Raw genomic sequence first — 25,012 nt, 5'->3', positions numbered from 1 at the left:
TCACATTGAGTTCCGGAATATTAAAGTAATGGGTTCAAAACATTCTACAGAGACACAAAGACAGACACACAGACACTCTTGAAGTCTGGAGCAGGCACATCAACATGCATGTTCGTTCGTTCGTTCGTTCATTCATTCAGTCATACATTCTCTCACACGCACACGCACACGCACACACACATCAGATCACACATGGGCAAATCAGGCAGTCAGTGAGAAACTAGTTCTCTAATTTTCAAAGCAAAATCCTCAAGAAAAAAAACCCCAAACAAACTAAAACTATACAATTTATGGAATATAAATACGTTTTTTTCAAACAATAACATCAGTAGATTCCCTCTGGAGCAAACAGTCCGAGTGGAGATTAGGCATTTAGTTCATCAATCAGTAGGCGCGAGTCTTCTTCATGGATGTCATGGGTGCGACGGGTCATTTACTGTACATTTCATATCTGCTGTTATGGGACATGAATTGAGTACCGGTATGTACAGCATTGTGGCACAGATGCTAACCAGGTACTGTATGTTGAAGAATGGTCCAATCCAATGAGTTTAATACACAGCTGACAAACTCCTGTCATTTATTTAGAATTCTGCTGTCCAGTAATACTAGCCTGCATTAGACACCGGTAACACTTTACTTGACGCCAGTGTCATATGCATGTCATTACAGCATCATAACAGAGTCATGGCACAGTTATGTACGTGTCATAAACATTACGTCCATGCCATAAACATTTTATGACTGTTGGCTATAAGTGACATTCGGTTATGGCAAAGAGTCTTTGCCAAAACAGAATGTCACTTATGGCCAGTAGTCATAAAATGTTTATGACATGGACATAATGTTTATTACTTCTCTATGACTGTGTCATGACACTATTATGACACTGCAATGACATGCATATGACACCGGCATCAAGTAAAGTGGTACCCATTAGACTACACTGTCTGGGTCATGTATTCTTGGAGGACTCTTAATGTTCCTATTCCTTCCACACCTGGAACATACCAACAAAATAACTGTGTAGTGTACATACCAAACATATGATGTCTGCGGTGTGTTCATGTAAATAATCAATACGATGAAAAGACAGCAGTACCAGATTGTAATGTTTGGAAAGTATGTGCAATGATGCTGGCGTCGTGCATGGCCTATGCGTGTACATGTGTGTTTGCGTGTGTGTGTGTGTGTGCGTGTGTATGTGCGTGTGCACAAGTGTGTCATGAGCTGTCCACCACTTGATGGGGCAGTGTCACAGATGAGCCGTTGATGAAGGAACCCTGTTTTTCTCGGCCCTTGAGGAAGTAGGTGAGCAGTTCGCCCTTTCCCTTGACAAAGATGGGCCCTCTCCTGACGAAGCGGAAGCCGTAGTCCTTCAGGATGCTGTAACAGTCCTCCACCACCTGGGGGAGACAAAGACACACATGCGGTAGAGCAGCAAGCAGAGGCAACAGCCACCAGTTGTATTTACTACTACTATTACATTACACTTAGCAGACTCTTTTAAAGATTTTTCGGGATCTTTTACGACTTTTATTGACAGGACAGTTTGAGAGGTGGACAGGAAGCGAACAGGGAGAGAGCCGGGGAGGGCTCGGTAAATAACCCGGGCCGGGAATCAAACCCAGGTCGGCCGCACGGCAGACGAGCGCCCCACCGGTTGTCCACGGCAGGGCCAGCAGACTGATTATTATGGATGGACATTTCTGGCAAAACACTAACTTCAAGGACAACTATTCGAATATACTTATTTGCTGCAATAAGTGCACTACCAGTGTGCGATGGCAATTGAAATGGTTGGATCCCATATGGCTCTGCAGTGCCGTGTAATGTGCAGTGGAAAGAGTACAGGTCCGCACACTGTACCTCTGCTTTGAGGGTTTATTCAGGTCATACAACATTTCGACCCAACAGGATATTCATGCCTGATGAAGACCCTGTTGGGCCGAAACATTGTATGACCTGTAAACCTTTGAAAGCGGAGCTAAAGCGTGTGGACTTCTACCCTTTCTCCCGTCTTTCTCCTGGCCTTTGTCCAGTACCTGTCCTCAGCGAGGTGGGATGTGCATACTCTTACTCGTGTGAAGTAATGCGTGTTGCAGCCTTTACCTGGATGTTACCCATGACTCCTGTGGACTCCATTCTGCTGGCTACATTCACAGTGTTGCCCCAGATGTCATAGTGTGGCTTACGTGCCCCAATAACGCCCGCCAACACACCCCCTTTGTTGAGCCCTACACACACACACAGAAACAGACAGACAAAGATGCATGCGAAACACACGTGCAAACACACACACACACACACACCAACCATACTGTAAGTCAGTTATACAGAGATGCAGCAATTACGGGGGCTTGTATGGCAGTGCATGTGTCCAGGTATGGAGTGAGTGTGTGCATGGATTCAGGCATGTGTGTGTGTGTGTGTGTGTGTGTGTGTGTGTGTGTGTGTGTGTGTGTGTGTGTGTGTGTGTGTGTCTGTGTGTGTGTGTGTGCGCGCGCGTGGAGGTTATGTGCGAGAGATGTTGATTGAGCATGTGTACAGTACGTGTGTGGTGTGTTGCGTGTTGCGTGTGTGTTACTAGTAGGGCTACTCACCGATTCTGAGCATGAAGTTGTTGAAGGACTGGTAGTTGATGTTCATCAGGGTGACCTTCATGGCCAGGGCAAAGTCGGCCAGGTCTGCTAAGTGCTGCCAGCGCTCCCTGTCCGTTAGCTCCTCCTTCTGCAGAGGAAGACCATGGTCGTCATCATCATCATCATCATCATCATCATCATCATCATCATCATCATCATCATCATCGTCGTCGTCATCATCATCATCATCATCATCATCATCATCATCATCATCACCACTGTCATCATCATCATCATCATCACCGTCTTTGTCAAAATCATCGCCGTCGTCATAATCATAGTCATCATCATAGTACTCATTACCATTATCATCACCACCACTATCACGTCCATCATCTTCATCATCACCACCATCACCATGGATTAGTGCTCTCGGCTTTCCATATTTCACCACACTTTCTTCCTTCCCGTTTCTACATTACATACACATTTCAATATAATGACTTGTAATTTTCATTAGAATCTAAATGATTGAAATACCTGAGAATGGATTCATGACTGTTGCAGTAGATGAAATGGTGTGTGTATCGTCAGTATTTCCACTTATTGAGGGTCACTGTGGTGTGCCTGCCTGCCGCTAACCAGAGAGGCTTTATGGGTATTACGAGAGAGAAAACTGGGTATTACGAGAGAGAAAACTTTTTCCGGGTGGTACCATGCTCTTGGTGGTGCCAACAGAGGAGCGCAGAGCCAGTCAGAGTGAACGAGGAACCCCTAGTAATATTGGTAACGCTTTATTTTAGGGATACATCTACTAGCACTAATACATACAATGTTAATGCCTGCATAAGTAACTTGTAAGGCATGTACTAAGCAAACGCTAAGGCCTACTAGGTCCTTACTAAGGTGAAATTGGTAATAAATCCCTTATTGTGCATGAACAAGACATTTGCGAATACATGCCTAACAAATGTTTGATTTTGCCTTGTACATGCCTTACAAGTTACTTATACAGGCACATTGTATGTATTAGTGCTAATAGCTGTATCCCTAAAATAAAGTGTTACCGTAATATTGCCAGGTCTCATCTGACAGCGTGCACAATTGCGAGATATTAGCGCCAGCCTTATGGGATGTGCTTGCTCGACAGCGCTCCTAGATGAACTGCAGGCACGGATGGGTTGGATGGCGAGTTTGGACGCTGTATGTACACCCGCTGTGCGCTCACCTTCATGCAGGCGTAGCCGTTGGTGTTGTTGTCTGGGATGACCCCCGACGCTGCCATGTAGGTGCTGCCGATGGTTTTGATCTTGGTGATGCAGCGGAACTGTGGCTCATCCAGCAGCTGTGAAAGACAAACGTCATCCTTCACTTTCCAAACCTTTGGATGTGTAATTCTTATACTGTACAATATAGGGCTAATTAAAACGGATATTGCTCCTAATCCTAACTATGTACCATCTGCCAAAGTCTGCAACACACTTTCATGCTCCCTTAGAAAATATGAGACATTCTGGGTGTATGCCTTTCACCATATACAGCATGTGATGGTACTTCTGATGAAGGGCAAACATTTGAAATATAATTATTTCATTTTCAATCTAATATTCAATTAGCTGTGGAAGAATACTATTAGCATTGCTGCTGGGTTGGCCCAGCATACAGATCAAATTGGATGTGTGTGCAATACGTTAGCATACAATTCGGTCACTGATGTTGAAATTCTGCTTCAGTATGTGCAACCAGTGTTTTTGACATCAAAGTATAATGTTTAACGTCTCCTTACACTGTCGAAGTCTGAGATGATCTCGTTCAGGAACCTGAGGCACTCGATGCCGCCGTTGTTGATGCTTTCCTCCGTGTAGAAATCGGAGAAGTTGGGGATGGAGGCAAACATCACGCCGATCTCATCGTACGTCTGACTGTACAACTCCTGCACAGTAGAAACAGACAAAGTCAAGTAGGGGAAAATCCAGCTGAGGGGTTTACCATGTTGGGTTACCAAGGGTTTACCATGTTAGCCTCATGAAAACCGGCATTGTCTTTATGATGTCTTACTATATACTGTACACACCCGATTAAAAGCTTAAAGCTGAAGAAAAAACAAACTATTCACATTTTATGTGAGTGAACCACAGCCAGCTTTCAAAATGGTCTTCCTGGGTTTAAAATATTTCCCTAGTATATTATTTTATATATTAGGTCTGTGTGTGTGTGTGTGTGTGTGTGTGTGTGTGTGTGTGTGTGTGTGTGTGTGTGTGTGTGTGTGTGTGTGTGTGTGTGTGTGTGTGTGTGTGTGTGCTATATGTGAATGTGTATGTGTGTGTGTGTGTGTGTACTATATGTGAATATGTGAATGTGTATGTGTGTGTGTGTGTGTGTGTGTACTATATGAACGTGTGTGTGTATGTGTACTATATGCACGTGTGTACCATATGCACATGTGTGTGTGTGTGTGTGTGTGTGTGTGTGTGTGTGTGTGTGTGTGTGTGTGTGTGTGTGTGTGTGTGTGTGTGTGTGTGTGTGTGTGTGTGCGTGTGTGTACTCATCAGTCACCTCGTCCCTCTTCTTGGAGCCCAGGAAGTGGCGTGCCACGTGTTCGGGCAGCATGTTGGTGACGAGGGCCTCGTTCCAGCGCCGCATCTCGTACACCTTCTCCTTCTGCTCATGCACCTCAATCTTCCACAGGAACAGCGTCCGCGCCAACTTCTCCACCTGTCCCATAGAGGGCGACAGAGAGTTGTGTCAAAGATCGCATAGAACCATATACAGTAGTGTTATTTCAAACGTCTCTGGGCTTCGAGCCCCCATCAACAGAACACGAATGCAGACATACGGTATGAAGTTTAAAAATCTTCCAATGGAACAGCGTTCGCACAAGCCTCTTCACCTGTCCCACAGGGGGCAGTAGAGAGTTATGTCAAATATGGTTTAGTATGTACAACCCTATACAGTAATGGAAATCAGCATCAACAGTGCACGAACAAAGATATGTGTTTATTATTGGCACTGACAGCTACTCTGGGACATCAGCCAAAAAAACAGAGGTGATGTTCTTACTTTTTGAACCCTGGCCAAGATTGACATGTACTGTACGTATGTGGGTGTTGGGCAAAGTCAAAAGGTGTAATGACAGACACCAGATAGAAATTGACATCACAGGAGAGAAAGGACAGAGAGACGGGTGTTGAAGAAGAGTCTACATACGTGACGGGCGAAGCAGTAGAAGCTGACCATCATGATGAAGATCGTCACCGTCATGGAGTACTTGGACGGCACCTGCTCGGACCTGAGGGGGAAAATGGCCTTGTGTGTGACAGCTTGTGTGACACATGAGAGTGTGACAGTCAGGGCCGGATTAAGATGGCCTGGGGCCCCTAGGGTAAAGGTTGTTGTAGGCACCCTCAGGAGGGCAAATTTCATTTCAAATATACATACACAGTGTCACAATTACGCACTACACTGGATGAAGAAACTCGCAAACCACACATTCAGTGTTCAACAATACCCAGAACCAACGCACCCGCAAGGTCTAGAGTTATTGGCACGACACCCTTCCTGACTTAACTGATAATTACGAGCTAGGAATTAAGGATAACATGTTCTCAACACCACAGATGAGTTTTTCAATATTGCATCTTGTCACAATTCTGCTTTTCTTTTCACTTGTGGCCATTCATGGGGGCCCCCTGGCATGTGGGGGCCCCTGGGCTGCAGCCATATCTAGCCTGTGCATTATTCCGGCCCTGGTGACAGCAATGTAAAGAGGGTAAAAACTGTTTTTTTTTTTTCAAAGCATCAGCACAAGAAGACGCACAGCTTCCTTCATGAGATTCCAACATCCACCATTTTACAGGGATATGAAATCAGCTGCTGGTCTCATAGCAACAAGACACTTTTAGGAAATAAATATTTACAAGATTTGTATTGCACGAGGCAGATCACTTTTTACAGGGGCATACCGTAAGACTGTGCTACTTGAATGATCCAACAGTGTTGTTTGTGAGCGTATACCTGTACTGCTTGAAGCGGTCCTCATCGTACCGGTCGAAGATGTCGCTCCAGCTGTAGACATTGACGATGCCGGTTGCCAGGGTGATGAGCAGCATGAGCGTGAGCTTGACCATGTGGCTGACCTGCATTACAATACATTACATTCATCACTCACTTATTACTCCACACTCAGCAGAGGGTTTTATTACACAATACTACTACAGGGGTTGGACAATGAAACCGAAACATCCGTCATTTCAGTGTGGGAAGTTTCATGGATAAATTGGACCACCCTGTGGACAGTCTTCATTAATTGCACATTGCACCAGTAAGAGCAAAGTGTGAAGATTCAATCAACAGCGTAAGAGCACAGTTTATATAAATGCAATGCACACAACATTATGGGTGACATATCAGAGTAAATTCTTGGTGCACGTGTTGCTGGTGCATCTTTAACCAAGACAGCATCCTCCTGCGTCCACAGTTAATCCTGATGGATGTGGTTCATCCTTCTTGGTGGTATGCAGACATTACCTTGGATACCATGGCTCTTGATACATCACAAAGACTTGCTGTCTTAGTCAAAGATGCAACAGTAACACCTCTCATATCCTTGAAAGCATGGCTGAAAATGAATCAAAGATGTGATCAAATGTGTTGCTATATGTATTGTCAGGTGTCATATGTCATATGTGGCTTTGTATGTGCATCATTGAAGCGATGATGGGCGGATGTGATTGAACATGTTGCTTTGTTATTCTTTATTGTGGTATGTTAGTGTGATGTGACTGCTTTTAGTGTGTAATTATGTGTAAGGACATGCATTGTCCATGTTTAAATGTGTATGTTTGTTTGATAGCTTCCTGCCCAGGGACCACAGATGCAAATTAGCTTTGTAGCTAACTCTGATACAAGATTCAAGATTCAGGAATTTATTGTCACTGTCAAAAAGGCAACGAAATTGTGTTTGGGGTACAATACTTAGTAGCAGAAGGTTTTCAAGTAAAGTGCAATAAGAGGTAAAAGTGACACCAGTGCTTGACCCCCCCAGCCCCCCCATCCCACTTAAAGTGCAGCAGAGATTAAGTGCATAATACTCGACACACACCCCCCCTCTCTCTCTCTCAAACGCGCGCACACACACACACACACACACACACACACACACACACACACACACACACACACACCAACACACACAAACACACACACACACACACACACACACACACACACACACACACACACACACACACACACACACACACACACACACACACACACACACACACACACACACAGAAATGTCCAAAGGATAGATGGATAACATTTTAGACAGTAATGTTCCTCAGCAGTCCTGCAAATCCAAAAGTCTAATGGCCTGGTGGTAAACGCTGTTGGCCAGTCTTTTAGTGCGGCTCTGAAGGGACCTGTACCTTCTATCTGAGGGTAGCCGTTGGAACAACTGGTACTGGAGCTGTCCTGTACATGACCCCTGTCAAATAAACCAATAAACTAAACTAAACCTACTTAACATAGCAGTGTGTATACATTTTTTTGGCCCGCCCAGTACACGGTGTGGGAAAGACAGAGTGGCAACATAAGCTTACCTGCACCAGCATGGTAGTGGCCACCAGGGCCAGGATGGAGATGAAGCTATAGTATTTGGGGTTGTCGCGGCAACCGCCCTCCCCCGGGGCCAGCGTGGGAGATGGGGAAGACGTGGACGCGTTGCGTGGGGCGGGCAGGCAGCTTAACTGCATATGAGGGTGGGGGGAAGGGGAGAAGACTTCATTATACACCACATGAAAATGCCAGGAATAAAAGGCAGTATTAAAAAATAGATCCACCGCACATCATTGTCAGGCCATAATCAGACCCCATGGTAACATCAGGGTTCCCATTCCATGATTTTCCATGACTTTCCAGACCCAAAAAAAACGGAATTTCCATGACCACTTCCGTATAAAGAAATGACGTTAAAAAGTTTTATGTGTGTCAAAACTGAAGATTATCTTCACTCCTAGAGCTGACACAGAGCCATCGGCAGACTTCAGTGGGCTCATTGCATTCTAGAATGTTGCACATTACAGCGTGAAACCAAACCATCTCTGGCAAAGCGTTGTAGTATAACCAATAAGAAACAATGTTATACACCAAACAAAAAAGTTTTTGCTTTTACACAACTGGTTATTCCATGACTGTGCATGCAAAATGGTAAAATTCCATGACTGGAAAAACTTTTATGAAATTCCATGATATACCAGAAATTGCATGACCCGTGGGGACCCTGTCACATGCACAGATTTTAATGAAACTTGGCATGGGGGTGTACTGAATGAAACACTATTGGTAAGCTGTAAGCTGTAAGGATAAGTAGACTTGAACTGTGGCCTTTTTGTCCGAGGTGAGAAACGACTAACTGAGTTTGCTCCTCACCATGTCCACAATGTCGGCCAGGGTGAGGATGAAGATGGCAGCCATGGCCCAGGTGTTGCGTGCCCACCGCGTGTGGTCGATCCACATGGAGAAGGACACCAGCCTCTTCGGGAATACCTGTGTGTGTAGGGTGAGATGTATACACATGGATCAGTGATGAACATGGGCACAAACGCATGCACACACACACGCTCACAAGCAACATCTTCTTTAGGACCTCTAACTATAGCTAGTCACTGATCTAACGAGGCTGGTTGCATGTAATAGGTAGATGTCTATTTCATGTTTGTGATTTCAGTTTATGCAAGGCAAATCCCTACAAATAAAAGTAACATTCTGCATTATGAACCGCATGTGTGTGTGTGTGTGTGATATGAGGGGCGTGTGTTGGTTATGGATGTGTGTACTGTTCCATTGTAGGCTGAGTGCATGGGGTGCTGGGGCAGCAGAGGCATGTGACTGTGAGGGGCTCTATTGACCTCTAGGCTGCAGGCTGGGTGTCAGAGACAGACAGACAGAGACAGAGAGAGAGAGAGAGAGAGAGAGAGAGAGAGAGAGAGAGAGAGAGAGAGAGAGAGAGAGAGGGAGAGAGAGAGATAGATAGAGAGAGAGAGAGAGAGAGAGAGAGGCCTGTCAGTGAACAAGTAGTGAAGAGGACAGCTTTCATCGGGTGACAAGATAGTTTGGTGCTGCACTTGATAAGGCCCATTCGTTGTGTCTGCGGGTTTTATTTGCCAGTTTGTGAGTGTGTGTGTATCTGCATGTATTTCCAAGTGGTGTGCGTGTGTGTGTGAGAGAGAGAGAGATTGTGTGAGTGTGTGTGTGTGTGTGTGTGAGTGTGAGTGTGGATGTGTATCTGGCAGTGCCTGTGTATCCTTATGTGTGTGTGAGAGAGATAGCGTGTGCTTGCCCCTGTATGAACATGTGCGTCCTAATATGTGTGTGTGTGTGTGTGTGTGTGTGTGTGTGTGTGTGTGTGTGTGTGTGTGTGCGTGTGTGTGTTTTCCCACACTGATATACAGTACGTTGTCCACATGCATCCATTTACTGTACGTGTGTGTGTGTGTTGTGTCTGACCTTGCACTTGAGTCTATTGAAATTACAGCAGGGGGTGGGGGGCTGGACTGGTCCAGTTCAGTCCTGGGACAAATGGGATGTGCTGGGCAGGGCAGGGCAGTGCAGGGCAGGGCAGCACCGGTTCAATATTGCTCTATGACTGTCAAATAATTGACGGTGCACTGACCGCACTAATGCCGTTCAATCAAAGGCACTGGTGGAAAAAGAGATGTATGCCCATGCCTGGACCCATGCCCACGCTTTGACCCCCGCTTATGGGACACAACTGCCAGACACATAAGCAGACAACTCGTCAACTCATTAAACTCTGCATCGATCTCTTCTGTGTTATAACAGCGCAGTAACAATGTGTACCGAAACATACAGGACGCTGTTTGGGTTGGGGTTGGTATGTCCGTGGAGATAAGGGTTATTTTTAAACTCTGTGTGGGGAAGTAGCAATGGAATCGGATTTGTAGCCAGGGGTGGGGGGTTGCTAGCCTGGCCATGCCATCCTATGTACTTCCTCCCAAAGATTTTGGCTCCGTACACAGTCTGGCCCAACCCTCCTAGCTCGGGTCGCTCTCGGTTCCACCAATCAGCAAACAGTTGAGAGTGGTGACGCAGAACTCACTCGCGGAGTTCGTTACTGATTGGCTAAGATAACGCTATTCACACTTTTGTCTTGTTATTTGTATGCTTTGGCAACACTGCATCGCAAACAGTCATGCTAATAAAGCACAATTCGGAACTCCAATGAATTTAAATTGCAGAGTAAGGTCAGACCATATCCCATCCTCGATGGAGACGGATTCCTCTGAGCTTTTGCCAGACTGTTTAGCGGAGTCAAGAGTCGACTTTCACCCAGGCACGGGGGTTGCCAGCTAAATTCACAACACCACAAGTTGGGTGGAGTGGAGGGAGCAAATGACCAGTGCTATCCCCCCATCATACTCTACGACTGAGGTACTCTGAGCGTGGGGCCTACCTACCGTTCACTCCCCACTGCTGTCTTGGAGCACTTGTTGGGCACTGCTTCTCATTACGGGTGAGGGCATAAATGACATTTTGTCATGTGCTGTTCCACAATGACAGTGTGACTGTCTCTGATTGCTTGCCCCCACCTGAGAGAACTCATAAAGATGGATCTGTCTGTCACTCTCTCACTGTATGTGTGTGTGTGTGTGTGTGTGTGTGTGTGTGTGTGTGTGTGTGTGTGTGTGTGTGTGTGTGTGCGTGCTTGTGACTCACTCGTGGGAATATGGCAGCCAAAGAACAGATGGTGAGAATCAGCAACAGGATTTCACCTACGACCAGCGTCACATAGTTGGCTATCAACCTGGAAGGTACATACACACACACATAAATGCACACTGTTCAGTATCACATTGTTGACTATCAACCTGTAAGATACACACACACACACACACACACACACACACACACACACACACACACACACACACACACACACACACACACACACACACACACACACACACACACACACACACACACACACACACACACACACACACACACACAGTTCAGTATCACATTGTTTGCCATCAACCTGTAGAATAGATACACACATGCATGCATGAACACACACTCGCACACGCACACGCGCGCGCGCACACACAGTCTTGGGGGGTCATTGTTCTAGTCTGTTGTTCAGTTTCAGCTTGATTTGCATGAGGACATCATCGACCCACAAATATGTTCCGTTGAAAAGCAAATTAAAAAAAAGATTGGTGGGGAACCGAAAGACACAATTTACTGTAGTGTGTATGCGTGTGTTTGTGTGCGCGCGCGCGTGTGTGTGTGTGTGTGTGTGTGTGTGTGTGTGTGTGTGTGTGTGTGTGTGTGTGTGTGTGTGTGTGTGTGTGTGTGTGTGTGTGTGTGTGTGTCTGTGTGTGTGTGTGTGTGTGACTAACGTGGGGTCTATGAGTGCCTCCACTATGGCGGTGAATAGCAGCACCACACATGAGCAGCTGAAGGCGGCGCCGCTCTGCTTCTCCTTCTCCACGGAGAAGCGCGTCTCCAGGTCGGGCTCGGTGAAGCGCAGCGACAGCCGGTTGGTGTACTTCCCCTTCAGTCTATAGGGCGGGCAGAGCAGACGCAGAGGGAGGAAGTCACACTTCAGAGCTGATAGACACACGGATGTATACACACACAAACACACACACAGGTGCATTACACAGACACACAGACACAGACACACACAGACACATGCACACACACACACACACACTTATGCACACCGCCTCACAGGAAACAACAGTGAATATCAGACAGGTTAAGAAGAAGCACAAGAGAACCTTACTGATAGCTACTGAAGATTTGGGTTCCCGCACGCACGCACGCACGCACACACACACACACACACACACCATCATCTCTCGTGGACAACTATGTCTGTCCTGCTTCATGGAAAGACTATGGGTCTTCAGATGGGCAAAGAGACCAATCCTAGACTAACATACTTTGTTGCAATGTGGGCATGGGTGGGAAGGGGCAGTTGTGGGTTTTGGTTAGGGTGACCAGACGTCCCGGTTTGGAGTTGTGTGTCCCAGGTCCCGAGCAAACTCTGTCAGGACACAAATATGTCCCGGTTTTGGCCACCCACTACATTGCACTACATGTCTATCAGGGTAAATATATGGAAAAGCTTAAATGTTTACTTGCCAAAATTAATGGCAGCCAGCGCTTGTATAGAAAGTCTGAAGGAGTCAGTTGTGATTTGTCATTCCTCCCACTAAAATTGATTAGAAATGCAGGAAATTGCATCTAAAAAATACATTTTTTATGGGGGAGGACTCCCAGACCCGCCCGCCAAATATTGTCCTTCAGTCACGCACAAAGTGTCCCGGTTTCAGACAACAAAAATCTGGTCGCCCTAGGTTTGGTGGAACCTTATTGGTGGAGGTGATCTCTTTCTTCCGTTTGCGTTTCTGCTCTGCATTACTGTGGAGATCATTGTTGTATTGTGTGGTCTCCTCTTGGGCAGCTTGTCTACAAGCAGGCCTGTTCTTTTTCTGTCGCCTCTCAGGTGTTAAGGTATACATGGTAATTCCTGATGTTGTCTATAACCTTGTCTTTCTGCCTTTGCTATTGGCCTCCTGGAGCCTTGGAGAAGCTTTGAGTACATGACTTGTTTGGGTAGCCGAGAGTCTTGCATTCAGATGACATGGCCAGTGAGTTGGTGTTGTGTGATGATGGCTGAGACGGTAGGAATGCCAGCCTCCTCCAGGACGCTGGAATTCATTCATCAATTCTCCCTGGTTATTCTGAGGATTCTCCGAAGGTATCCATCATGAAAGGCTTCAAGTGCTCTCAGGTGCCTACTATATATTGTCCAGGCTTCTGACCAGTACCGCATTGTAGATTAGGATTTTGGTATTTAACTGCAGATCATCCTTGCCTCCAAAAGGGGTCAGGGACCGATGGCTAAGGCCATATACGGCTCTTGTGGCTTCGAAAAAGCCTCTTGTGTCTCCAGAGTCAGATAGCTGTTGGATCCCCATGACTTTTTTGAGTCCACCGCTGGTTCTTGAATGTCCTAACCTTTGATTGGACAGCTGATATCGCTTTTGCACGGGATTCTCTTTCGTTTCAGCATTGCAGTTGATGTCATTCTGCCAGGTGATGAAAGTTTTCCGCTTGACGTTGATAAGCCCATGGATTTATTTTGGTATCGTTCACATCGCACCAGTCTTGATGTTCCCGTGCCTTGTGACCAAGGATGGTGTTGTAGGAGAGTACATGATGTTGGAAGAAAGGGTATCCCAATGTTTTTCAATTTCCATGGGGTGCTGATCTGGCAAATCTGCACTCATTGCTGCCTGCAGCTGTTGTTGATGGGCTGTTTCTCCCAGTCGCTTGATGTCGACACACCAGACGCACAGACACAGACACAGACACAGACACAGACACAGACACACAAAGACACACAGACACACCACTACTACTCACGCCTGCACGGTCTCTCTCTCCAGCAAGGCTTCGTTGAGGAGTTTGTTGAGCTCCTGTTCATTCTCCTGTGCGTCAATCACCCTCTCCGCCAGGTCCCGCAGGCGCAGTCGCCGCCGAGGGTTGGGGAACGAAGGGTTAACCACCTACGGAGAGACAGGGTGTGTGTGTATGAGAAAATGGCACTAAAACTTACTTAATAATTACTAAATGGTAAATGGACATGGTACCACCCTGCCACCAGGAGCAACTTGGGGTTAAGTATCTTGCTCAAGGATACATCGGTGGGGTCAGGCAGAGCAGGGCTCGAACCTACAACCCTCTGGTTGCGGAACAGCTCCTCCACCACCTGAGCCACCACCTCTTACACAATAACAATAACTCAGAACACACATATGCACACATACACACACACACACAGGCACACACAGATACACACATATACACACAGACACTACCTTGGTGTCCAGCTCCTCTGGCTCCTCTGGGGTGGTGCAGGCCGTGTTCACGCTGCCATTACACTCTGTAGTGTTGATCAGCAACGGAGAGTTGCCATTGGACGACGTCACCGACAATTTCTGTCAATCAACACGGTAAAAGGAGGCAGGGTTAGCACCTGTCATCACCTGTAATGTTGTGATGCTAACACTTGTTACATATTAAAGTCAACATAGCAATATGACACTGCATAGGAATACTACACTGATTTGAATCGTCCATCATGTGCGTGCACCATGACTTTGCATGTTAAATTGTGATCTACAAGACCCTGTGACAGGTTAGGATCAGGGGAGGTTTTGTCTAGGCACAATTTCGCCACCATTTTCGCCATTGTCTATTACGCTGTTGTTGACAAAAGTAAAACTGCAGAAACGTTGCTGTACTGACAGGTTAGGGTTCCAGATGGTTTTGCTCAGGGCACAAGCTTAGCATATTCACTGTTGTTGACAAAAGTAAAGCTGCAGAAATGTTGCATTTTGACAGGTTAGGGGTCAGGGATGGTTTTGGTCAGGGCACAAGCTTAGCATATTCACGTTTAACGACAGAAATTCGCAGAGGCCGTGGGAAAACTACCTGCCTCGCTCGAGCCTGGCCATGTAACAAAAAAACATTTAACTGAACGTAATACATCTTTACATCTCTCAATAGCGTCATATCGCACACCCCCACTTGGAGCTCTTGTTCACTCACCACCCCGTTGATGGCGTTCTTCCCCAGCGGGCCCTTGGGCACCACCACCAGGTAGGTGTCGATGCCCCGCTCCTTCAGGTACTCGCAGCGGTCGCCCCCGTTCCCCTGCTCCACGTCAAACTCCCCACGCAGACACTCCAGCGTGCTCTGGGAGATGTGCACCCGCCTGTGACACGAGAATGAATGTGCATGTATGCACACACACACACACACACGCACGAACACACACACACACACACACACACACACACACACACACACACACACACACACACACACACACACACACACACACACACACACACACACACACACACATGCACGAACACACACACACACACACACACACACACACACACACACACACACACACACACACACACACACACACACACACACATGCATGAACACACACACATGCATGAACACACACACACACACACACACACACACACACACACACACACACACACACACACACACACACACACACACACACACAGAGAGAGAGAGAGAGAGAGAGAGAGAGAGAGAGAGAGAGAGAGAGAGAGAGAGAGAGACAGAGACAGAGACAGACAGACACAATAAAAAAGACAATAAATACCAGCATACAATAAAAGAGAACTCTTGACATTCAGCGGCCATTTAAATGAAACACTGGTCACATTAAAGAACATGACCATAATTGTAAAAACCCACACACGTACAGTACACATACACACTACTTTACAAGACTGAGTAATATGCTCTACAAAGCAAAAAGGCAGTAATTGCATTGCTGTTTAAAATGAATTACTATGACTTTAATGCCATATACATCACAGTCTGAAGTTAAATAAAATGAGTTATCTTCAAAAAAGGTGGTAATATAAAGTAACAAAACTGTCACATGCCAATAATCTCCCAAAAACACTTATACTGGATTACTGTCTCATTTTCAAGTCAACTGAGTCAGTTTTGAGCTCTGCGCAGTTACTGCCTTTTTGCTTTGTAGGGCAGTAATATGCTCTGGTATGCTACATAATCTGACTGGCGCTAGATAGCGGTGAAAGGATTTAATGGTCGGACACTGGCAATCTATGAGTAAAATACTTTGGTATGCTAGCTATGTTTCGCAAAGGTTTAGTCATGCTGGTATAAGTCTGTTTGTGTGCAGACGGTTTGCCCATATAGGCTCCAGATTAGGTCTAGACTATCATGGCCCCACCTATTGTAAAACATAGTAAAACATAGTATGTCTTACTATGTTGCTTTGAAAAGTGAGAAAAGGTTGCTCCATGCATACATTTCTTTTATCATTACACAGACACGTTTCGTGTTCTGCATTCCTCAGTGCGCCTCACTTTTCAGTTTTGCAATATTTTGATCAGCACCCTAAAAAGAAAAAAAATCTGTTGGGTGAAGCCTGCTCCAACCTTTATGAACTTTTACGATGTTGCTTTAAAATTGTAGTAACTTACAACTACATTCTTTTGAATAACATGAGCTGAATTAATGAAAGGAAGGGAAAATAGGACACCTGACAGTAGATGCAGAGCTGAGAAGTCTGAGCACAGAGACAGGGCCTGATTAAGATGCCCTGGGGCCCCTAGGCTACAGGTTGCTGTGGGACCCCCCGAAAGGCCTCTAACTGTACTCAACATGATAGATTCATTTTCCATTATTGCATCTTGTCACAATATTGCCATTTTTCACTTTTGGCCAATCAGGGGCCCCCTGGCAGGTGGGCTGCAGCCATATCTAGCCTGTGCATTAATCCGGCCCTGCACAGAGCTTATTTAAATGCTGAGGTTTGCCACCTGTTTGAGAATAAAGTCTCAAGCATGAATAAGGTCTTTGTACAGTATGTGCTCCTCTAACGTAGAAAATACTACTGTACAGTATGTTAGACTAATTAGACACATTTCCCATTCTGTCTAGGCTTTTAAGTGACCTAAATGCTCATTTGAGAACCAAGCTTCTATGCTCACACAGAGGACTTTCTTTAGCATTGTAATGTAGTGATAAGTTGTGTGACAGTGAAATCACACTCATACCCACAGTCACAAGCACACACAAACACATAGCCACAAGCAAACAAATAGATAAATACATAAGCAGACACGCGTGCGCGTGCGCGCACACACACACACACACACGCACACACACACACACACACACACACAAACACACACAGACACACACACACACACACTTAGAAACAGCTCACCCTGGTATACCCCCGGCCTCCATCTTGTTGGCGACGGTGACGTCGGTGGACCAGACGTCGTACTGCCACCTCTTCTGTCCCAGGACCCCGCCCAGCACAGTCCCAGAGTGCACCCCTACACGCATGTCCACCTCCGTCTTGGTCTTCTCACGCACGTACCTGAGAGAGAGAGAGAGAGAGAGAGAGAGAGAGAGAGAGAGAGAGAGAGAGAGAGAGAGAGAGAGGGGAGGCAAGACTGTCATAAAGTACTAATGGTTTAATGTATGGTGGTGCTGATGGTAATGATGTTATGATGTTATGTGTTATGTGAGGATGCTGGGGTGTTATGATGCTGTGGATTTATTGTGATGGTGGTTATGTTGGTGATCAAATCAAGTGTACTTTATTGTCAAAAATAGAGATGCACCGGATCCTTATTTTTAGGATCCTGCCGGATACCGGATCCGCTGCTTTAGATCCTGCCGGATCCGGAACCGGATACCGGATCCTACGAAAGGGTTGAAACACATATCCTACTCGCACACGTGAGCCCTTTTTATTACGTTGGCTGAAACTATTTTTTACACTCATTGGCTTACTGCCACACTGCCAGCAATGGACGCTTCCAAAGGGTTTTCACTCCATGCAGCGATTGGGGTTCTGAAAGACTGACTGCAAAGCCTAGGCTACGTAAACACTAGAGATGCACCAGATCCTGATTTTAGGTAACTTCCGGATACCGGATGCACTGCTTAAGATCCTGCCGGACCCGGATCCTGTGAAATACCCTATTATCCTGCCGGATCCTGAACCGGATCTTGGATCCACAGCCTCTCTAGTCAAAAATCTATGTAACAGGGTTAGCATAGAAGTTTGAAATTGCGTTTGACCAGTCTCCTATGTGCAGTTAAACGAAACATTGACAAAAAACACCTGCACACTTACACACACACACACACACACACACAGTTAATGGTCATGATGATGCTGTTGTTAATGCGTCTATGGCAGTGATGTGGTTGTCATATACTGCCTTCAGGCCAACAGAGAGCCGAGCCGCTGCCCATTCCTGCACCTAATCTCAAACCGGCTGGCGTGTTCACGACGCAAGTCTAAGTGTTCAGGAACTGGAAAGTTGGTTTGCGATATTAACCGGCTTTCTACGCGAACCGATGCATGTAGACGTCAGCAAGTTCATGCGGTTAACACAAGGTCGCATATGGAAAGGTTCAGGGCCCGGCATGAATGTGGATGGTTCGCTAGTAAGTACTTTGGTTCCAAACGTAACTTGTGTGGCGAATGAGCACGGGTCTGGTCGGCGTGGAGACGGTAGCGGTGATGGGTACTCACGAGATGGCCTCCACCATGGCCAGCCCCATCATGATGGAACACGCAGCGTGGTCGTCACGGTAATCTGGCAGCCCACAGATGCAGTAGTAGCAGTCGCCAAGGATCTTAATTCTCAGCTGGTGGTATTTCTGAAAGACAGACAGACAGACAGACAGACAGACAGACAGACAGACAGACAGACAGACAGACACACAAACACACACACACACACACACACACACACACACACACACACACACACACACACACACACACACACACACACACACACAATCGCAGACGCACGCAGGCGTGCACGCGCACACACACACGCACACACTATTCTTAGTACAGTATTTTGGTGTGTAGATTTCGGTATGTGCATGTATTAGTTTACTTTTTTATTCAACCTGTGTGTGTGTGTGTGTGTGTGTGTGTGTGTGTGTGTGTGTGTGTGTGTGTGTGTGTGTGAAAGAGAGAGAGAGAGGCTGTATGTGTGCATCTTGTGTTTAAATGTGTTCAAATCATTTGAGATATTCCTGACTTACGGCTGCCAACTTGTCAAAGCGAGCAAACAGCTCATTGAGCAGCTTGACCAGCTCCTGGGCACTGCAGGACGAGGACAGCTGAGTGAAGCCCACGATGTCTGCAAACAGAATACTGCAGCCAGACACACACACACACACACACACACACACACACACACACACACACACACACACACACACACAGACACACACAGACACACACAGACACACACAGACACACACAGACACACACACACGAGGGAAAAAAACACACACTTCCATTAGGGCTGGGCGATATGGAAAAAAACAATATCACGGTATGGATTACTTTTCATCACAATAACGATATATATCACGATATAGCACAATTACATACATTTTCAGTTATTCTCTTAATTTGCTCTTTATTTTTTCATGTCACAAAACAACCTTTTTTTTAAATGGATCTTTTTATTCCTATTTTTACAGTTACATTAACTTATAGTGTGTATTGTGACAACATGAAATGTAATTAAATGATATTCAATTGTATAAAATTGAAAAAAAAAAATACTATCACGATATAAACGATATAGGAGAAACGTCACGATATACACTTTTATATCACGATAACGATATCGTCATATTGCCCAGCCCTAACTTCCATAACTGTGACAAATGGACAGAGTCATAGGACAAACAACCAGAGAGCTACCTACCAGTGGCCGGTGGCAAACTGACATAATGCTCCTGATATAATGGCTCCTGACCGCAAGACAAATCCCCCTCGTGGCAATTAAGGTTTCATTCATTCATTCACGTCAATGACCAAGTCGTAAGTGGCACTATGGTCGTAGTCTTTACAACAAATAGAAAATAACTGAATGGGCGGATTGGTGTGCATCACAAGGCTACAAGAAAGGAAAGAATTACCCTAGAAAAACATCTTAACATAAAAAAATGGGATTCACGGCCAAACACATACTCATTACTAAATATAATGGTCTGGCTTTGAAGACATTGCATTAGGAGGTGAGGGAGATGCGAGGGGAGGGTGTGTCTTGTTAAGACGGTACCCTGCTGTGTGTTTGTGATAATTTGTTGACTATGGTGTTGGAGACGTGTGGTGTACGTGACGCAACAGGTATAGGGTTTCACAATGACAACGTGTGTGTGTGTGTGTGTGTGTGTGTGTGTGTGTGTGTGTGTGTGTGTGTGTGTGGTACTACTGGTTAAGATCATCTCCCACCTGGATTATTTCAGCTCCCTACTACCTCCTAGCAGGTCTACCTGCTTGTGCAATAAAACCACTGCGGACAGAGTTTGGTATTCACTCAACCCGAAAGGGCCCATGTTACTCCTCTATTTTTTTAGCTGCACTGGCTACCGGTGGCTGCCCGGATCAAGTACAAGGCCCTTACCCTTGCCTACAAAACCACGTCAGGAACACCCCCCCACCCCCACCCCACCCCTATCTGAAGGACAAACTAAGACCGTATGTTCCTGCCTGCTCTAAGCAATCCCTGTCAAAACGGTTCTCAGTCATTGTCCATCAGTGGTGCAAACTTCCAGACGCAGCAAGACTAGGATCATCTCTCTCAACCTTCATGAAGCAAGTAAAGACTCTCCTCTTTCATAACTAGTGAGTCTGTGAGGGTTTTTTTTAATTGAAGGTCACCTGGCCATCCATATAACACATGAGAGCAAGACAACACAAGTCAAATACATAATAAATAAGTCCATCATAACAACTTAAAGGGACACTCCACCCATTTTGCATTAGGCTTTCCATTGCTAGACACCCAGTCATACTTTTGAATGGTCTTGCAAAAATCTCTCAATTCCCCCTGAGATAGGAGAAACCCTCATTCATCTCTTAACACTTCCTATGTCAATGATGTAAAAATGGTCATTTTGCATCATCGACATAGGAAGTGTAAGAGAGGTGGATTTCTGTTGAGACTACAAGCCTTTTTCCCACCTTTTCAACCCCGCCCATAGGGGGTTGGACCTAATGCTCTAACAGACCTATCACAGATCAGTGTCCCAGTGCTTTTGAAATCACTGGCATTGAGGCTCCGGTAAGCAGCCTGTTGCCAGATTGGGCTGTTTCCCACCCAATTGGGCTGCTTGGGATAGCCGTCTGCGGGTAAAAATGGCATTTTACAGGAAAACTCGCCCCATCTTTCCCATCGACATCAATAGAATTGGGCAGGATTTAGTGCTTCCAGGCGGGTTTTGAGCATTTTTTGGGCTGGAAATCATCAGCCTCATCTGGAAACACTGCCAGTAAGTCACTGGCATAGCTGGAAAAGAGAAGCTGGACCACACTGCAGCTTAGTTTTCAAGACTTTATTTTTTGCACACACCCGACCAACGTTTCGGTGTTGCTACACCTTCTTCAGAGTCAAATGATAGCAAGAGAGAGACACACATTTCAAGACTTGACATTCACAGGTGATCCCACTTGGTTTGGCTAAATTGGTCTCATCTCATTGCAGGTAATTGACCCCACCCCCCAACACCAGGACAAGATTGCAGACAATTAGACAGAGAGGCTTCGTAGAAAGGCATTTTGGATTCATACTCTAAATTCAGTGGAGCCTCAGGGCATAAATGAGGAACACAATATGTCTTGCTCTCTGTAACAAATTGTTCCAGCATCGCGGCTGTGGTCTTGTAATAATTGTAGCTGTGGTTTTATTGACAATGTTCTTTGTGTATTGTTTTTTTTTTTTCACTTTTTAATTTTGTTTTGGGAAGTTGGCAAGCTGTCTAATTGTCTACAATCTTGTCCTGGTGTTGGGGGGTGGGGTCAATTACCTGCAATGAGATCAGACCAATTTAGCCAAACCAAGTAGGATCACCTGTGAATGTCAAGTCTTGAAATGTGTGTCTCTCTCTTGCTATCATTTGACTCTGAAGAAGGTGTAGCAACACAGAAAAGTTGGTCGCGTGTGTGCACAAAATAAAGTCTTGAAAACTAAGCTGCAGTGTGCTCCAGCTTCTCCTTTCCAGTGATGTCTGTCCCACTGTGATGCACCTGCAAGCAGGGTTGCCAGATGAGGCTGATGATTTCCAGCCCAACAAATGCTCAAAACCAGCCTAGAAGCTCAAAATCCCGCCCAATTCTATTGATTTCTATGGCTAAAATTGGGCGGGTTTTTCTGCTAAATGCCATTTTTACCCGCACACGACCATCCTAAGCAGCCCAATTGGGCGGGAAACAGCCCAATCTGGCAACACTGCCTGGAAGCTGAGGGAGGGATGATGCATAGAGTCCCAAATAACTGGGTGTGGCCTGTGGAACTTGAGCATCACAGTGCATTATGGGGATTGTTGTCACAAATCCACAAGCACTAAAAAGTCATTTTCTGCCTTTTCTTGGCCAAGAAGGCACCAAATTAGAAATGTATGTTACTATTCTACTATAAATATGACCCACTTTCAGTAACATATTCATGTCTCCACCGGTGGAATGCCCCTTTAAACAGAATCACCACAGCAATATAAAACCATTACAAAAGACAAAAAGTATAATCACAACAACATTAAAATAGCACTGAGCAGCTATTGTTAAAAAGTCTGATTGCTGCTGGAATTTGGTGTCTGCCAAATGTAATGTTATGTAATGTAATGTACTGTACTGTACTGAAACGTTAAGTCATGTAGTACCAGACATTCTCATGGTGGTACATATACATGGTGTTGAACTGCATGTGGTGTGTGTGTGTGTGTGTGTGTGTGTGTGTGTGTGTGTGTGTGTGTGTGTGTGTGTGTGTGTGTGTGTGTGTGTGTGTGTGTGTGTGTGTGTGTGTGTGTGTGTGTGTGTGTGTCCTACCTGACGTTCTCGTGGCAGTACATGTACATGGTGTTGAACTGCATCTGGTGTGAGTGTGTGTGTGTGTGTGTGTGTGTGTGTGTGTGTGTGTGTGTGTGTGTGTGTGTGTGTGTGTGTGTGTGTGTGTGTGTGTGTGTGTGTGTGTCTGTCCTACCTGACGTTTTCGTGGCGGTACATATACATGGTGTTGAACTGCATCTGGAGTGAGTGTGTGTGTGTGTGTGTGTGTGTGTGTGTGTGTGTGTGTGTGTGTGTGTGTGTGTGTGTGTGTGTGTGTGTGTGTGTGTGTGTGTGTGTGTGTGTGTGTGTGTGTGTGTGTGTGTCTGTCCTACCTGACGTTTTCGTGGCGGTACATATACATGGTGTTGAACTGCATCTGGAGTGAGTGTGTGTGTGTGTGTGTGTGTGTGTGTGTGTGTGTGTGTGTGTGTGTGTGTGTGTGTGTGTGTGTGTGTGTGTGTGTGTGTGTGTGTGTGTGTGTGTGTGTGTGTGTCTGTCCTACCTGACGTTTTCGTGGCGGTACATGTACATGGTGTTGAACTGCTGCATCTCCTTCTGGCTGGCCTCTTTCTTCATGTCTTGGAGCATCTCGTCCGCTATGTGCTTTGGCAGGATGGACAGCAACAGCCTTTCCTGTTATGTGGACACACACACGGACGTACGCACACACACACACACACACACACACACACACACACACACACACACACACACACACGTACACACACGTACACACACACACTCTAATATTAAGTTCCAATGTCCAACACACAAGCAAACAAGACAAATTGTGTGCACACATGTATATATGCCCGCACTAACGCATGCACCACAGTAAACACCAAATAATGTCTTGAGTCATTAAAATACATACAGCTAGCCATCAAAACCACACTCCTCTCTTGTTTTGGCCAAGAGTCGTACATTGTTTTGTGCAGGGTCGGATTAACGCACAGGCTAGATATGGCTGCAGGCAGCCTAGGGTCCCCCACCTGCCAGGGGGCCCCTCATTGGTCAAAAGTGAAAAATTGCAGAATTGTTACAAGATGCAATATTGAAAAAGTCATGTTGAGTGCAATTTTGAATCTTGTTCATCTTCCCCACAGTTGGTAGATATGTCATCCATCCGCTCGACTGTCCGTCCGCTTCCTAGCTCATAATTATGTCTACGCAAATTTTCCTTCCAGGGGGCCCCCACACTAGCCTTGGTGAAAGCGACTGTTGACTCCGTCAAACAGTCTGGCAAAAGCCAAGAGGAATCCGTCTCCGTGGAGGGCAGGAGATGGTCTGATCTTACTCTGCCATTTATATTCATTGGAGTTCCGAATTCGTTACTGTTACGATATAGTAGGGCTGCACAATTAATCGAAAAATAATCAAAATCGTGATAAAATGATGAAATCGAACTCATGATTTTAATCGTGATTTAATCGTGGCAATAGTGACCTACTTTTGAGAGCGTCCTTGAAGCCAGAACATACTGACAGGCTGGTGTTTCTGGCCAGAAATCTGTCCACTCAAGTTTCATGCTATTGCCTTTACATAATTTTTTACAATTCATTTTATTTTACTCATCCCGTATGTAATTCATTCTTGGTTATATTTCACCAGTGTTTTCCACAGAAATTTTGGAAACTATGGGGGCAGCCGGGATTTTTTTTGTCCGGGCGGGGGGGTTGGGTGTCTTTTCACGGGCCTTTTTTTTTGGGGGGAGGGGGGGGGGGGGGTGGGTTCTTTTCACAGGCCTTTTTTTGGGGGGGTATTCACGCAGTGTAAATGCAAAATGGCAAAACAATGAATACAGTATGACATTGGCGCATGGAGAAACTATAGGCCTACGTCTACATTTTAGCCATTTATATTTTGAGAAATAAGGCTACATAATACACATGCAGGGGTCTATGTAATGAAAAAA

The 25,012-nt window shown here is 45.7% G+C and overlaps 1 protein-coding gene across 1 annotated transcript in view; it reads right to left on the bottom strand.

Annotated features, from left to right (window-relative positions):
• Positions 1 to 861: 861 nt before the first annotated feature.
• adcy3a (adenylate cyclase 3a) overlaps positions 862 to 25,012 on the bottom strand; it is a 44,931-nt gene continuing 20,780 nt past the window's right edge. Inside the window, exons 3-21 of the mRNA XM_063199632.1 lie at positions 23,600 to 23,730; positions 19,299 to 19,410; positions 18,772 to 18,899; positions 17,443 to 17,601; positions 15,234 to 15,399; positions 14,501 to 14,620; positions 14,046 to 14,188; positions 12,008 to 12,169; positions 11,322 to 11,409; positions 9,015 to 9,131; positions 8,186 to 8,332; positions 6,597 to 6,718; positions 5,790 to 5,871; positions 5,139 to 5,297; positions 4,369 to 4,515; positions 3,811 to 3,927; positions 2,604 to 2,730; positions 2,113 to 2,237; positions 862 to 1,406 (exon numbers count right to left, since the gene is read on the bottom strand). Coding sequence (XP_063055702.1) covers positions 1,224 to 1,406; positions 2,113 to 2,237; positions 2,604 to 2,730; positions 3,811 to 3,927; positions 4,369 to 4,515; positions 5,139 to 5,297; positions 5,790 to 5,871; positions 6,597 to 6,718; positions 8,186 to 8,332; positions 9,015 to 9,131; positions 11,322 to 11,409; positions 12,008 to 12,169; positions 14,046 to 14,188; positions 14,501 to 14,620; positions 15,234 to 15,399; positions 17,443 to 17,601; positions 18,772 to 18,899; positions 19,299 to 19,410; positions 23,600 to 23,730 — 2,535 coding nt within the window. The 3' untranslated portion in view covers positions 862 to 1,223. The remainder of the gene's footprint in view (positions 1,407 to 2,112; positions 2,238 to 2,603; positions 2,731 to 3,810; positions 3,928 to 4,368; positions 4,516 to 5,138; positions 5,298 to 5,789; positions 5,872 to 6,596; positions 6,719 to 8,185; positions 8,333 to 9,014; positions 9,132 to 11,321; positions 11,410 to 12,007; positions 12,170 to 14,045; positions 14,189 to 14,500; positions 14,621 to 15,233; positions 15,400 to 17,442; positions 17,602 to 18,771; positions 18,900 to 19,298; positions 19,411 to 23,599; positions 23,731 to 25,012) is intronic.

Source organism: Engraulis encrasicolus, chromosome 5 (genome assembly GCF_034702125.1).
Source record: "Engraulis encrasicolus isolate BLACKSEA-1 chromosome 5, IST_EnEncr_1.0, whole genome shotgun sequence".
In the NCBI taxonomy this organism is placed as follows: Eukaryota; Metazoa; Chordata; class Actinopteri; order Clupeiformes; family Engraulidae; genus Engraulis; species Engraulis encrasicolus.
The sequence above is the reverse complement of the archived record's forward strand: the minus strand, read 5'-3'. Positions and strand labels throughout refer to the sequence as shown.